The 17,532-nt window shown below is 41.9% G+C and overlaps 1 protein-coding gene across 5 annotated transcripts in view; it reads right to left on the reverse strand.

Moving 5' to 3' along the window:
- The window catches only part of rnf220a (ring finger protein 220a), a 170,478-nt gene that overhangs the window by 40,927 nt on the left and 112,019 nt on the right, over positions 1-17,532 (reverse strand). For all 5 annotated transcript variants that reach the window (XM_051070167.1, XM_051070166.1, XM_018677563.2 and 2 more), the window contains one exon: positions 5,506-5,635. In XM_051070167.1, coding sequence (XP_050926124.1) covers positions 5,506-5,635 — 130 coding nt within the window. The remainder of the gene's footprint in view (positions 1-5,505; positions 5,636-17,532) is intronic.

Consider the following 17,532-nt stretch of genomic DNA (forward strand, 5'->3'; position numbering starts at 1 on the left):
TTTGTTCATGGTGAAACTGTCTGTGAAAACATATCATTACTGTTTCTGTGCTCTGTGGATGTGCATGTGCATCTCTTCCAACTGCGTGTATGCGTGTGTGTCCGTGTCTCATGTGTGAAAGCCGAACAGCGGGCCTCACCTCCACCAACAAAGAGAATAAACATGGGTGACACAGTCAAGCTGCCGTGTAATGCAGGGGAATCTGCCAACACCCCACTCACACACACACATGGACACACACACACACACACACACACACTGCTCTTACCCCTTTTCTATCTCTGTCTCTGTCATCTCTCTCTCCTTCTCCCTCTATCTCTCTTTTATTCATTACCTGGAACCTCTGCAGAGGCATCAACAATAACAGCCACCTCTACCTGCTTGTTGACAGTGTCAAACAGCAACAAGAGAAGGAGGGAGAGGGAGAGAGAGGAAAAGAGAGGAAGAGAGAGTGAGAGAGGACAGCAGTGGTATACCTGCCACGATGGGAGGAAATTGCCAGAATGACAGAGGGGGTGATAGAGAGATGAAAGGAGAGTGAAGGGGGGGTGGTGGTAGAGGTAGAAGGAGATGAAATGTGAGGTGAGAGAGAGAGAGAGAGAGATGTGGTGAGAGAGGAAGAGCGGGCAACATAAAGAGAGAGATCGAGTGAGGAAAAGATGAAAGGAGACAGAAATCGAGAAAAAGAAAGAGAGGGAGTGATGGGAGAGTTTGTGTGTCACCACCGCCTCTTCTCGCAGCTTCACACGTCTGTTTGCCCGGTTCTATGAATTTTTGATGGCGAGGGTTATGGGGCTGGAAATTCCAGCTGCCTGCCATTTCAAAGCAAGGAGAAGAGTGTGGAAATGAGCAACACAGCAAAGTGAAACAAACACACAGACAGACAAAGAGGAAAAGGAAGGGAGGGAGGAATGAAAGATGGGACATGAAGCAATCTAAAATGTGTTGTGGTAATGAGGCATGTGTGCAAACAGGGTGAGACAGGTGAGGGAATGTTGGTTGTTTCAAACAAATCTTACAACACATTGTCCCATCGCATCATACAGCACCTTCTCTGAACTGACTCAACCTAAAGAAGGGATAAGAACCTGTGAGATCATAAACAGGAAGTAGTCATACAATAAAGGTGCCAGGGATCAACTGAGGGGTCAAAGGTACCATTTTGTTGTTTGCCATCGGTAATGAAGGAAAGAGGAAAAGGCAGGAGAGATGGACTTTATGTTTTTCAAAATAAAGTAAAAGTGGATATTTGTCTCATATTCATTCAACTTTTCCTATAATATTACTATATAACGCATGTTGGTTTAGTATTATACTTCCATTAGGTTGGGGGACTTGCAAGAGATAGATTTTTTAAAAAAGGTGCCTGAAATGCAGAGAGCAGTGGCCCAGATATTGAAGGGGTATATTTCTTTATTTTCTTCTTGATTTTCTATCTTTTATTTCTATTTTTTTTATTTTATATTATTATTATCACTATTTTTTGTGGATTGGGTTTGTAATCCAACAATTTCCCGCAAGGGATTAGTAAAGGATTCTGATTGAAAAAAATAAAAATAAAATATACATTTCCCATACTGCAACTCAAATGAATGAATTGAATGAATTGAATTTTTTGTTAGTCACTCTTTGCCAATTAACACCAACGCTACACACCTAATTTGTAGCACAGGTTTTCGGTAGTAATTCTTAAGTCTATAGCTAAATTACCCAATACATAAGGAAGCTAATGTTGAGCAGTCAGTGCAATAGTCAACTTGTTGTATGAAGAAAAAAAAAACTTGTAATGCAGAATCATAGTTTCAACTTTGGAAAGTTCAAAATGTTTGGATTCAGAACTTCTGTGAAGTGATGTTACATTAATCTACACTGCTCTGCATCTCTCACAATACTTTGCCACTATAGTGAGGAATCATCATAAGTTTCATTTGAGATGTTAGTGTAACTTTGTTCTGTGATACCAGAATTACAGCATGATGAATGACCTTTCATCATTTGTATAAGATGAATGATCTTTGTGATTTCCTGTTAATTACTGCTCAACAATAACAATATATAACTGGAACTACAGATCACAACAATGACAATCATTGTTGTGATCTGTAGCTCCAGTTATATATTGTTGTTGCATCTAAAACTTGTCAAAAACTGAAAAAAAATGAAACGGCCTGCCAGCTACCTAATAGTGTGCAACATTTTAAAATTATTACAACAACTAGAAAAAGTATATTTGAAAAATAATCAAGCAAAAATAACCCACAAGATACTCAGATTACATCAGCTACTTAGTTTTATCTGGACCAATCTCCTGTGTCAGTAGTCAGTACAGCAATAGTTTGCATTGGGTTGATTAGTAATTTGGAAGCAATCCCAATCAGCAACGCTGCCCACCCTCCCCAAACCTGATTAAATCTGCATCAATCCTACACAAGCAGAAATAGATCAAGTTTGACTGACAGCTAGCAGGGCACTCTGTCCCTCCCTCCTCCTCTTCCTACCAAAGGAGAGCAGAGAGAGAGAAGTTTTTTTTTTTCAGTGGGAGTTGGGTAGAATAGATGAAGGAGGAATGCAGGAATGGTGCTAACCTCACCATACTGATTGCTTTTTGCCTTTTTGTGTTGTCTGCTAGAGAGGTGGGGGCTCCTCTAGTGGAGGCAAATTGATTATGGAGGAGGAGGAGGAAGAAGAGGGGATATGAAGAGGAGGGGTGATGGGGTATGTAGATTACTTTGCCCCCACGAGCCACCTGACATGTACAGGGCATGATAGATTTCCATTTGCTCAACTCTACGTGTGTGTGTGTGTGTGTGTGATTTCCATGTCCATACATGAGAGGCTGTGGCCCATGAACAAGCGACGGAGCTCACAGTCACAAGAGAGGACAGGTTGGCAGTTGTAATCAAACACACACACACACACACACACACACACACACAGACACACACAGGGAGAACAGAACAGAAAGGAGAGGAGAGGAAATAGAAACCAAGCAAACACACAGAAGGACAGATATCTGTAGAGGAGACCAGGCAGATATGGGACACACACATTTTTCGCACCGGCATACTCAAACACGCACACCTTCGTCTCCATACCCACAGCTCTTTCATTCAGCAAGTGCTGGTCGTCATTAAAGGCAGATTTACTACAAATTGGACCAAATTCCCACTGTCACTTTCAATGATGGCTGATACCATGCAGAGAGCCAGAGAGAGGGAGAGGGGAAGACAGTGTGTGTGTGTGTGTGTGTGTGCGTGTGTGCATGTTACATAGAACGAGGTTGCTTTTGCGATATAACACACACACACACACATACGTTTTCTGGCTTCATTTCATCTCCTGCTCACATTCCCTCAAACATGCACAAACATACAAAGTCACACTGAGACATTCTGCGACTTTGTGTGTGTGTAAAGGAAATTTCTCTCAAAAATATGTTAAAATTGTATCTTTTTTTTCTCCTCCCCCCTCTCTTGTCCTCTTTTTTTTCTCTTGTGGTGTATGTATGTATAGGATGGGTTAATGGTGAGTAGCTAAATCAGCCAGCCGTGACGCTGGCCACCATCCCATCTCACCCAGGGATGATGCTGTTTCCTTAAATAACCATGTGTGTGTGTGTGTGTGTGTGTGTGTGTGTGTGTGTGTGTGTGTGTGTGTATGTGTGTGTATGCGGGTTTTGAGCTTCCCCTGGCTTATGGAGTATCTCAGACCCCCAGAGGGAAGGGCAGACTACTAACCTTTATTAATTATTGAAGCACATACACATATACCTCACTATATCACCTGATGATGGATGGCTGAGTCTTGCCTTGCTGTTCTTCCTATTCTACTCTATTAGAGCTCTAATCTCAAGCTCAGTTTACTTGGTTTTTCCAGAGCTTTCAGCCACATCTCATGACAGAGTTAGTTGATGGTTTAATTGTTAAAGGAACTCTGGATAACAACTAAACCATTTCTGTGACAACAGAGCAAACTCTATCCACCGATGAAGGGCATGAGATGAGGCTGAAAGCTCCAAGTGAAACTTGTGATGAGATTTTTTTATTTTATTTATTTATTTTTTATTATTATTTACAATTATATTCTTCATCTTGCAAACAAACATCTGTTTCCTTCGTGTTCGCAGTCCTGTGCTTTTTGAGCCTTGCATCCACCTACTGCTTCCTGGTGACTCCACAGCCATTAATAAATGTAATGCTAAAAAAAAAAAAAAAAAACCCTATGTTGCAGTCTGCTTCAGTAATCACTGAATCGTTCCTGACCAAGCGTCCGATGTGACGAGCTGGTGGAGTGAGAATGTGTTGTGATATAAGCTTCCTCTCTAACTGTCTGTCTGTCTCTACATACATCCTTTCCACCTCTCAAAGCCAAGAACAATTATACATGTTGACCCATTCACTCTGAGGACAATGGGTTTATCCCAGGACAGTACTTTGGTGTATGGCTAATTAAATGTTAGTTTACAGCTTCTGGAAACAAAGCAAAATCATGTAGTGATGGTAAGAAAGATGGAAAGTTGTGAAGAGGAGAAAATGAGAAGGGTGAGGACAAGAGAGAATAGGGAGCATTAGGAAAAATGAAGGAAAAAAAGAAATATGGAGAGATGGGAAGACAAGAAGGCAAGAAAGGAGGATAGAGTGATCACAGCAGAGAGAAGAAGAGGGGGAATAAGGAGGACTGATGTACAGACAGGAGGAGGGGTGTAGTAGGTGTAAACGGGGGTAAATGAAGTGTGATTTCCACGTGGGGTGACGCTATCTGTTGCCCCATTCCTCCGGGTTAATGGGGACTATCATAAAGCTGGGCCGCTTAGGTGGACACCGGGTCACACAGCAACACACCCACACACAGGCCACACATGTATGTACACAAGCGCACACACATACACACACATTACACACAGCCAGACGTGCGGTCAAGGTGAAATATGGATCCTAATGGTTGTGTCCCATCGTTAAAAGGGCTTGTAGTTGATTTATCCACCGTAAAACAGCTCGTGCAACTGCCATGAGGAGAAGAAGGGGGCAGCAGTGAACTTCGGGTCACAGGTTTGAATCCTAATCCCTGTAGGAAACACTTAGCGCTACGTCGATGGCGTGCCTCTGCCTTTTATGCAGATTTATGGCACCAAAATCTCAGCTTGGAAAAAAAAAGCGTCCCTGAGCCTGACATAAAAACTGAGTTAAAGCTTATATTATATTCATCTTTATGACTCCTCAAAGTCTTGTTTACCTTTCTTGCTATATTAGTGTCCAGATAATGTCACTTGAGTCAAGCTAAAAATCAAAATCTAAGCTTTTTTGACATTCAGACTTTTTGTTTTCACTGCGTAAACAAAGATAAGCAGTTAAGTTTAGCTTAGCTTAAGCTTGTTTTATCTGGTTAGCTTGCTCGGTTGGTTAGCTCAATTGTGATTTCAACTTTGACTTGAATGAAGAAAGTGTACATTGTGTGTGTGTGTGTTTGTGTATCTGAGAGAAAGAGGGAGATGTATTAACAACCTACCTGAGGCATATGGAGGCTAGCCTCTCTATCTCTGTCTCCATGTGCTCCTGTAGCTCTCCGGGCCTGAGCAGCACCTGGCAGATGGGACAGACTGGAGCCTGGCTGTCGTACAGGGACATCTTCTTTTTACCTGGAGATGAGATAGGAAGCAATTACAAAGAGAGAGACATCAGTATGTGCATAGGACAAACAAGAGCCAAGCACCCAAACATTTCTTGTTTTCAGACACATTATATTGGATTGCGTCTACATATGGCAGCAGAATGAATCTCAAATGAATCTCAAGTGACCGCTAATGATCACATTTCACTTTTCGTCTGTTTTATCTGTCTGAACTGCCACTAGTGCAACATAGAGAAATAAATGGACACCAAAGATTACTGCAGTTATTGGGTATCTCCTGCACCAAGGCTTTTCATAGCAACAATTTTTTTTTGTGGTGAAAAATTAAGATTAGTGAAAAGATTCAGCATCATGGGCAAAACTTGTGTATACCTGTGTATTCTTGCAAGCACAAATGCTTGAGCTGTGATTTTTGCCTCTAAAATCACACACATTCCTGAGAGTGAGGGCAGACTGGATGCTACAGTGACTCACTATCACAGTCATATAACAAGACAGAACGTGTCGGGGCTAGCTGGTTAGCATGCTAACTTCTGTAGAAAAATAGAGGTGACAGAAGTAGAAGCAAAACAAGAGTTAATATTGCCATTGCTTTCCCTCTATGGAGACAGCTCTTGGCGAGTAAAAGAATGACATTTAATGCTGAACTTGCAATGTTTCTTTCAGACTGGTAAGTAAACAGCTATTAATGCTAACATTGGCTATATAGCGATAGCTAAAATATACATATAGCACCTTTCAGTGGATGTGCAATTTAATTCTGCACATTACACACATGCCCCAAATGGGGAGCAGAGTGCTGCACAGGCTCCATTGTGTAATGTTTCTCACAGGTCAAAGCAGATTTAAAGAATCAGCCATGGATGAGATAATGCTGTATTGAGTCTGCCAACACTACCTCACTTCATTGTCCTTGATCAGCAGGGCACAGGGTGGGGTGCACCTGTACGTGTGTGTCTGTGTGTCATTGTGTTTCTGGGGGTATGTGTGAACAGTGTGTGTATTGTTAAGTGTGCACTCAGCAAAACAGCCTTTATGTTTGTGTGTGCGTAAGTGTGTGTATAGTACTGCACATCCTACTTTCTCAAGTTTATCTTTGAGCATGTCTAAGTTGGCTAAAAATATCATCTATTGAAAGTGTCTCGGTGCTTAATGTTGGAGGACACTTCCTAAATTTCCTGTATTTAGCCAATCAAATGGGCTTTTTTTAGGCCACGAACAATAGGCTCCGCCTTAGGCAGGATATCCTGTTTAGACTGCTTGTCACCACGGTAACAGGAGGACCAGGTAAGGGGACCCCCATCTGTCTTGTCTTCTGTGTTTCTCTCTTCTTACGCACAAACACACACACATATACATAGACATGCACATGCAGCCCTCTGGGGACATGTATCCTTGCTCACATATTGGTCTGTCAGAACAGTTTCCTGCAAGAGGACTCATCAAGAGACAACTAGCAGCGAACACACACATACACACACACACAATGCCACACACGTCATTCCCTCCCTCCCTCTCTTCCTCGGAGCGTGTGTGTGCATACCGGCCTCCCATTCTCCTGCACTGCTACTTAACAGAGCCCACAGCACTGGACACGTTAAGTGACTTTGAAAAATAGGTAATCGATTACTCTCTATCTCTCTCTCTGCCACCTTTCTCTACCTCTTCTTTTTTTTCTTTTTCCACACCTATCCCTCCCACACACTTTCTCTCATCCATTTCTAATTTTCTGCTCCCTACCACCCTTTTATTTGTTTCATTTCTTTCTCCTCCTCTACCTCATATCTCTTCTTCCATTATTTCACTTTCTTTCCATCCCCTCATCTCTCTATTCATCTATGTTTCTCATCTCCTTTCTTTCCTTCTCCTCTTCTCTGCCTTATTGTCTCGTCCACTGTGCTCCCTTTGGTATATTTCCCTTTCTCTCCTTGTTTCTCCATCTCTTTTTTTCTACCCCCCTCTCCTCCCTTCTCCCCTTTATTGCTTTGACAAGATAATTTGAGTCATGCTGAAGCCGTCACCATCCACCACAGCAAACAAAGAAAGATCCAATCCCTGTCTGCAGCTGATGGGGCTCTTTCTATTCTGCGGGCAAACACACACCTGGAGGACATGGACACACACACACACAGGCATGCACACAAACATGCCTATGCTTGATTATTTTTAGGCTTTTGCAATATCACATTTAAAAAAAAAGCTTATTTTGCACATTGTGAGTTTACTTTTTTGCATTTCAATGTGCAGTGATTTTCTTTTGATTTGTGTAATTTTCTTTGTGGATGTGACTTTTATTTGTGCAGGTGATAGGCTGATGATAACAGAATGTAAATGCATGGGTGTGACAAAAGAACGGCAACAATCAACAAAAGAGAAGACTTAAGTGGAGGAGTTTTGTGTTCTGTGAATTGATTTGAATTCAATTTTTACAAAAAGGCCCCAAAACAACCTGTTAACAGAAAACACATATACATTCAAATTATACTGGCTCTGATGTGGTGGAACAGGTGGGAAATCAACACCCATGAAAGAATAGAACAGAATAAAACAGAATAGAATGTATATATACTTTTTATTTGATAAATAATAATTAATTTGATCATCTGAAGTTCAGAGTGATTAAAAACACCAGCAGTCACCCATTCAGATTCTCAGTTACAGTATTTATCCAACAAATGAAATGATATCATTACAACAAATTAAGTCAATGTTCCAACTTGAGTCCTTCAAAATATATATTTTCTAATGCTAATCATTCAAAATTTTGCTAAATTGAAAGACTTATGTCCATATGTTTACTTTTCATCTTTGTCTGTAATTTGTTTTGTCTCTTATCAGTTTTATTTTCCCTTCTTTCTCTCTGTCTTCCCTTTTTTCTTTTTCATGTTTCTGCTCACCTTTTTCTGCTGTCAATCTCTCTCATTCTTTCACACTTCTACCTTTCTTTCTTTCTCTCCCTCAATTTTTCCCCTTCTCTCTGTCAAACGCTCCCTGAGGGAAGTGAGTGATGGGGAGAGAGGTGGACGAACAGATAAATCCAGTGGAAGAGGAGAAGAAAAAGAAGAAGAGAAAAAGAGGGGGGGGGGTGATGTGATGTCGCACACGGGGCTTGTCAGCGCCTTAAAGATGATTAATGTGGGGGCAACACACACACGCGCACACACACACACACACACACACACAACCCACATGTCCTGCTTTGGACCTCACAGCTCAACAAATACACACACACACACACACACACCCTGCGGCACAACAAGGGTGCGTTTAATCTCGGGGAGCAGAGAGAAGGTACTGGAGTCAGAGAGGGTGGGTGGGGGGAGAGGGTGGAGGTGAGAAGAGGGCTGGACAATAACAAGGAAATAGGCCTGACAGGACTTTTTAGTGTCGAGATTCCTCAGTGAATGCCAGCTGGCGGAGCGAACGAGGGATGGATGGATGCGTGGATGGAGGAGAGGAGAGAGGAGGTGTGCATCTCTCTGACAGCCATGATGGAGTGTTGGCCTGATCCCCCCTAATGTGCCAAGATGGATTGTCTCATCTCTCTTTCTTTCCCTTCTCTTTCCCTCCATCTGTCTTTCCACCTCACTCTCTCCTACTCCCTCTATCTCCAGTCTTCCCGATTGCACCCTCTTGTTTCTCCTTCCAGACCCTATCCCCCTCTTTATTTAACCCCAAACCCATCTCTCCATCACTCCCTCTTCTTACACCAACTTCCCTCCTTTTCATCTCTGTCACTTGCCCCAGTTAATGGTGCTCGCTGGTTTTTGTTCATGTCACTAAACAATATGTCACTCAGCTGGCAGGAAGCATATCCTCTGACTTTTTGCATCTTCTGTCTGATTTATTTACTGGCTGCTGGAGCGCTGACATGTACACCTCAGCTGGACTGACTCAATCCAGAGCGTCACTCATTTCTGCTGTACAGTAGGTGTGTGACTTTGACACAGGAATGTACAGAAGAATCATAAAATTCTCTAATAACAGATATCCAAATAGTCCTATTTTGGATTTGGGAGGAGCAGTGCTGCATACAGTACAGTCAACACCAACCACAAATATAGACACAGGGGTCTCTGGGAACCACAGCAGAAGCAATGGGTCATTTTCTGTAGTGGACCTGAAAAATATCAGTTTCAAAATCATCAAGTATTAATATAATGAAGCCATGTAAGTACGTTTTTCGAGCTGTTAAAGAAATAAAGCAGCTTGACTCGACATAAACAAGGCCAAAAACAGCCCCATTTAATATTAAAAATGTAAAAAATCAAAAAAACAAAAACAAACCCACATATAATCCATATTCAACATCACATAAGATCCTTGATTAGGCTTCTATAATTCTGTACATTTTAAATAATGACAGGGATTTCACACACAACTAGACAGGCAATTATAGACACCAGATGGTGAGGAGGATAGAGCTAGATCATATGGAAGAGTGGAGAGCAAAGAGGAGGAATCCTCCCTCCCTTTTGTATTGTTTCACTTTCACCCTCACTTTCATCCTAATAATTTTTCCTTTCCTTCCTGCTTTCCTTCCTTTATTTCCTTACTTTCCTCTGGCCTTTCTTCCTCAGTACATCTTACCTTTCTGCCTGTCATCTTTCATTCTTTCTCTTACAATCTTTCCTTCTTTCTGTCTTTGTGCACCTGCAGCTGCATGATTATTGTAGCTTTTAGAGGATTTAGCTCTTTACTGAAAATTCATCAGATGATGTCCATCATCATATGGCAAATTTAATCGCTTTTAACACTTGCAGCATCCTTCATCTTGCTTCTTTTTTTACTTTTCTCCTCTGCTGCACACACATACACACACACCTCTCTCTCTGTCTCTCTCCCTCTCCCTCTCACTGTCTCTCAGTGTCTCTCTCCCCCTCTCCCTGCATCCCTTTGGTCCAGATGAAGTGGGAATCAATAGATGCTAGATAGCGCGGGCTCCCAGTCACAGACTACAATGAGCTGAGGTAAAAGGCCACCTCCAGAGAGGACAGGGATTGTCAGCTCGATACTTGCTCTCAATGGGACCACAGATAAAAAACCATTTGGGGTGTCCTCATGGCTCAATGGGCTAAGAGGCAAACCTTGTACTCACAACACTGTGGGTCCAAATCCCATTTAATGACCTGTATTGCGTGTCATCCCTTTTGCTTTTATCTTGCCCATCATCCTGCCTCTCAGGAAACAGGAGTATAGGTGTATGTCGGACTGTCCCTGAAACCAAAAACTAAAAAAATCTGTTATGTACTGCCTGTAAATCAAATGGATATTATCTTAAACCAAACAGGAATTAACTGAAGTTCTACATTCGAATGCTTTTACAAGATGCAAGCAGCTCAATTGAAAGAAATGTCTGACTCACTGTGAGCTTTCCTATCTTTAAAATCCACTGCGAGGGATTGAATTAACTTGTAAATTATACACACAATCAGCTAATGAGCACTGAGCATGTAAACTGGATTTAAACACAACAATAAGAGTCAGAAAAGAGGAGGGCCGGATTTATGAGTTGGCACATATACAGTATGTTTGTGGGCGACACACATGCACACACACACTTGCAAAACACACAAGCACATTTCCCAAATGGAATTACTAAGTGTCTACATGTAGAGGCTGTTTTTCTGTCCTTGAACAACTGTCTTCTCCTTGTGTGTGTGTGCGTGTAGAAACACACTTCCATTCCCCTCCTTGTTGTTCCCCTAAATGAGTTTTCTGACATGCATCAAGTGTTTATGCCCGCTACCCCTCTTTTCTCGTCTTTCCCTCCTCCTCCCTTCTCCACCGCCCCCTCCTCCTCTCGCAGCTCGCCCGGCCGGTTAGCTATAACACCCGCCAACATCGGTAAACAAGGAAATCTCTCAGCCGCGGCCCGGCGTGTAACCGCATTACCGCGCCCGATAACCTCTTCAAATAATGTGCGATAAGGGGAATTTGATTTGATTCACGGAAAGGGAAAGAGGGCCACTTCTGCTCCCCCTCCAATCTTTCCCTTTTTATATCCTCTCTCTCTCTTTCTCTCTCTTTCTTTCGTTCCCTCTCCCTTTTTTCCCTCCACCCCACCATCTTCTCCTCTTCTTCTTTTCACTTAGCCCAAGGGTCCGGAGCCTCCTCCCCCTCCTCCTTCCTCCCCATCTCATCCCCCCTCTTATTCTCCCCTTCTCCAGAATGACACTGCCTCGCATCCACAATCAAATAAATCCAGCAGAGGTGTCAGCCTTCATTTCGACTCTCCCCTCTCTTCTCCCCAACCAACGCAAGGTGAGGTGAGAGGCCTCCCGTAAAGCCATCATCTCCATAATGGCAAATATGAGCCCTAAAGCCCAAAACCAGGGGCCGTATTAACACAAATGGGACTAGCAAGGTGTGTGTGTGTGTGTGTGCCTCCCAGTGAAGTGATATGTTTTTTTCTTAAGTGAGCTGTGATTTAAGCAGGCCAGACACTAGGCTGATCACTAGCTCTGTGTGTGTGTGTGTGTGTGTGTGTGTGTGTGCAAAATAGATGAGGCTGTGTGGCTCATTCAGAGGACATTTGATGAAATGGAACGGGGGTCAGCTTCAGTTTGCCACCCAGGCTGCGTCGCTCTACTCTGTGCATATGTGTGTTTCCTGTGTCTGTCTGACCGCACGCATGTGTGTGTGTGCGTGTGTATGCGTTTGCGTGGTCTCACTACCTGACAGTGATGCATGGCACTTTTAAATAGCACTCCTCCACGCCCTGCTCAAAACTCATCACCAGGCTCTTTCACTATCCCTCCCTCCCTCCCTCCCCTCGCTCCCTGGGGTTGTCACTTTTAGAAAAGCAAATGAAATGTCGGCGCGGTGGAGAGGAGGGATGAAGAGGTAGCCGGATAGAGGGATAGAGAGGGGAAAGGTGTGTGTGTGTATGTGTGAGTGAGTGCAGAAGTGTAGATGTGTTTGCTGTCTGTTTAAGTCAAGGGACTCAAAATATTTCTGAGGACATGTGCTTGTTGCACTGTGAGAAGTGGAGTGAGATGTAAATTGGAAGATACATTTATTTTACAGGGACAGGACATTTGGCAACGTGGGAAAACGGTGGCTGTTGCTAAATTCAGAATATTCCATCTTTCTGTCACTGGGAAAAGATTTGGGACTTTTCAAGGCTGCTTTGCTTGTAAAACAGAGAGCAAAAATTACAGAAACGTCTATGAAATTTGCAGGATTTAGGAAAGCAAAAGAGAAGGACCAAGAAATTAACACATCATAAATCATCAGCTGCCTGGTCTGAACATGTGCTGACAAATGGTCATCTGATGATCCCTGTGTGTGTGTGTGTGTGTGTGTGCGTGTGTGTGCGTGCATGTGTCAGCATGTGTAATGTTGGTTTTTTACTCCTGGGAACCTGCCACGCACGTTTGTGTGTCTGCCTGAAAGACAGTGGTGTGATGCTAGTGAGGTTACTGACAGCTGTTTATTCAATCAATCACCTTGTCAGTGTGTGTGTGTCGTGTGTGTGTGTAAAGGGGGGGGGGGAGTAAATTAATGGAGCATTAACCAAGCACTGACCCACAGAGCAGATGTGCATGCAGCCGCTGTAGGCCAAATCTCAACTCAAGACCCTTATCACACACTCAGACACACACACATACACTTCAAGCCACAGCTTCCTGACACTACCTGCCGGATAAAGGAAAAAAAAGAAAAGAAAAATAGACAGCAGATGCCATGTTCTTCCCTTTCTCTTCAAAAAATGAGTTATCTCATCATAATCCACACATTAAAATATCTCATAATTAATAATGAATAATTAATACTTGTAATTAGTAATTAATATTTCATGATTTTGGAAACTTGTGCATTTTTAATATTAAAGGCAGATGAATAAAAGTATTCATTACTGGTGTAATGTTTGAACCTGGACAACACAATCTAATGTGTTACTGCACAGTAAAATATTTGCTATATCATGGTCTATATGTGTTTTACTGTTACACTCACCACTATGATTATCAACCAAAAAAAAAAAAAAATTGTAAATGTGCTCTCGCTGACCTATGGCCTCTATTTTCTTGTCTCTTTGCTGACTGACTGGGTTCCATTTCTCCTTCCTCAGCTGTGGAGGAGGAGGAGGAGGAGGAGGAGGAGGAGGGATACCTAACGGAGAGGTGTGGGCGTGAGGCCTGTCGGCACTCATTTCCATCCCAAAGGGCCTCATCACAACGTGAACATGCCGTGTCAGTGGGCAAAGAGGGACATCAGCAAGTCTGGAATAGACGCCCTGAGTCAGCCTTAATCACTAAACACACACACACACACACACACACACACACCCCACTTATGTGTATGTGTGTGCTAAGTAACAATGAGCAGAATATGTGAATATGTGCACATGTGAAAATTACATTGCATGTTAATATAACTGTAACTATAACTTCCTTTATCATTCAGTTGAATGTCAGAGACTGAGCTTACAGAAATCAGTTTTTCCTACACATCATCTCTCGTACTCGTTATGTCTGTCTCATTTACTTCCCTTTTTTCTTTCATTCTGTCTTCTTTCATCTCTTCTCTCCCCTCTTCTCTCTCCTGATCCCTCCTCTTCTCTTGCCTCTCTCTCTCTCTCTCTCCCTCCCTCTCTTTATCTCTCTCCCTGGTGCTTTCATATGGTCTAGCGGCTGAATTAATTACCAAAGCCAATTAACGCTAGATTGGCTGATGTTTTAACTAATTAGCTTTAATGAGGGTGCCGTGGCTGCCTGCACTGTGTTAATTGAATCCTAACAGCGGAGGAGGCAGCCTGTGGAGGGAGAATGAGAGGGATGGATGGATGGATGAATAGATGAATTGATGGATGGATGGATGGAGGCATGCTTGCACTTACGTACATATGCAGCTTGTTATTGATAATATTTAGAGCGCATCGCAGTAACACCTACCCTGTTGTTGCTGCTGTTTTATTATTAATATCCTTGGCCTTTCTCTGTCTCAAACACACTCACACACACATGCAGGAAAATGAAAAAAAAAGAAAAAAGTGATATGATTATGTTATGTCACTGTGTGCATTTCCTTTATTTGCTGTGTAGAAGTTTGTCTCAGCTAACTAGGTTTTGTTAACAGAACTCATATCCTCAGCATGTATCTCCTGGTTATACATGGCTGTGTTTGTTATTGCAAAACGTGCCTGGCAAAGAGGAGCAGCAGATTAAAATCTTAGATCAATGTCATGCTGTCCTCTCAGCACCAGATTACCTGCTGCGTACCTGAACTTCATTTTCACCTGCTTTATGATAGCAGCATCACAAGGATGAGATGTGAAATCTGAAAGGTCCTATGGATAAACCTAAATTCCACATTATTTCATTTAGAAGGTTTGAATATTTTCATCCAGCGCTATGAACAAACTGTGTCTCAGATCTTGGTGTTTATTAATCCTTTTTTTTTGGAGGGGGGCTGAATATTTACATTGTTACTCAAATACAATTTAAGTTTCCCGACCATAAACAACACCAAATCCTTTGGATAATTTAAAAAAAAATTGAACAGCATCAAAAGAAACATAAAAGTCTTTAAGTACTAGGTCTAAACAGCCCTTTAAATACAAAATGAAATAACTGAAGATTTGATGGAAAATTGAGTTAAGGGACGAAAAAGCTACCAAACTACAAACAGAGCTAAAAACCAAGCTGTAAATACTTCAGTCTGACTATACAATTACTGTATTTTGGTTTTGCGTTGCCAACCAGGCTGCAGTGACTTTAATATACTTGGTGACAGAGAAACAGCCAACCACAAGACCTACATCAAGTAAAAATCCTTGCTGTTGCACTAACTGTTGCACTAACTGCTCTTTGCCTTTGTGAGGCAGTATCCCTGAGCACATTGCAGAGAAATTCAACCTTTATTAAAATCAATCTTTAGTGTTGCTTTACAGAAATGATGAAACAAAAACTAATTGTAAACTACTGTAGATTTCAAGAGGCGTTTTTCAAATCATTGTAACTTTGAGTGAATATGCAGCACGTTAGATAAAGTTCTAATGATCACGTCCTCCCTCTGTGTGTCTTCTCTCACCACCCCGCCGATCTAAAGACATGAACAGCGGCAGATTGTCTGAGGTGGCTATAAAAATCTGCATGGCCGTGTAAAAGGCTTAATGATTTTAAAGTTACAAGAGAGAAGAGCTTGCAGTTTGTCTCATCCATCAAGTCTAGCACCGGCGCCTTCGCCAAATGGCCCTGCCACCTAACCTGGCGCTTAGCAATGCAGGGCCAAATACGCCCTCCCTCCCTCTCTGTCTCTACTCACACATTTTGTCTTTGTCCTTCTTAGACTAAATTATTTCTCTCCTTACTCTTTGGATCTCTTTCACCTTCTCTGTGTCACCTTCTATTTTTCATCAGGTTTTCTCTTGCTATCTCGTCTTTTTCTAAGGAGCCAGGAACTATAAAGTGGAGAATGGTGAGGTGATGTTTGTGAAAGGATTTTTTTCTCCCACCTTTAAAGCCTCTATAAAGTTTTCTTGACCATATCATGCTTATCCTGGACAATTTAATAAAACAATAAATGCATATGTGACGGCCATTTGTTATTAATATTTCAGCATTATTCCTGATAAAAGAAATTCTCCTGTCACGTTGGTATAACTGATTGTTGCAGAAAGCACTAAGCACACTCAAAAGTATGTCTTTCATATTTACAGCTAAACGTCATAGTTACTGAATTGATTAAAAATCAGTTGATTCAAAGCATCAAAAATCCACCAACAGAGCTCTCTCTATTCATTTGTAACAGCAGGACCACTCTCCCCCACCAAAGCATACGTTTTTATTTCAAGACATCGTGCTCTATATTTCAGGAAATCAAGCTGAGCTCTTCAGCCAAGGCTGTGAGTGTATTATATCATCTTTAAGGCCCCTGCAGACCCTTAGGCACCTCCTTAACCACTTCCCACTGCAGCTACCCCCCACACACCTTGCAATAAGGTTCCTCTTACACATGTTAACCCTTTGACCTGTTGTTGCAAACTGTAATCAATAGCAGCACTCACAACTCTCTCTGTTTCTCCTCCACATTCAGAAATCAGGTTACAGTGAGACATAGTGGCAGAAGAAAGACAAAGAAGTAAAAAGATAGAACAGGTAGAAGTGAATACAGATCATTTCCATGGTTTGATATGATTTTTGCTGCCCCGCGCTCCACCTGCCGCATTCTCCGACACGCATATCAGATTCATGTTAATGCTCGCACACGCTCACGCACATATGTATCCCTCAAGAGATGTGGTCATGTCAAGGAGAGGAGTGGGGATTTTTTATGTTTGTCTGGTCATCTGTCACGCTCACACTGGGAGATGGAATTGTACTTCAGTACTTTGAATACTATATCACGTTCGCCACATTTTTTTTGTTTTCCATTCCTGTGCTGTTTCTCTCCAACAAAAGGATGGCTGGACCTTGGTATTATGACCCTCTGAAGTTCTCCTACCTGTCACTCGTTTTCTTTTTCCTCTAAATGCATGATTTCTTCTTGAAATGCATCCTTCAATATTGCAAAAAAGGTGCATCTAAAAAAGTCCTTAAACTATATTTCACGCTAATACATGCATTTAATTAAACTTTTTTCAGATGATGGTTCAGATGATAAATTTTTAGAACAAATACATTTACTGTGAGTAAAAGCTAAATTAAACAAAAGATTAATAAAAGACTGTGTTGCATGTATCCATGTGTTCCGCTTCCTTCTTTAAATGAGTTTTGACTTTGAACAGGAAAAAAATTGGATTTACAGCAAACTTTGGAACATTTAGATTTAGAGTTTCTATTACACAAAAATGGCCATAAAAACACTGATATACATCTGTGGTGACAACAATAGCCAAATGTAAATCAGATAAATAGATGAAATTGAACAGTCATTCAAACAGCCCCATTCAGCTCT

The sequence above is a fragment of the Lates calcarifer genome, linkage group LG4 (assembly GCF_001640805.2).
Source record: "Lates calcarifer isolate ASB-BC8 linkage group LG4, TLL_Latcal_v3, whole genome shotgun sequence".
Taxonomy (NCBI): Eukaryota; Metazoa; Chordata; class Actinopteri; family Centropomidae; genus Lates; species Lates calcarifer.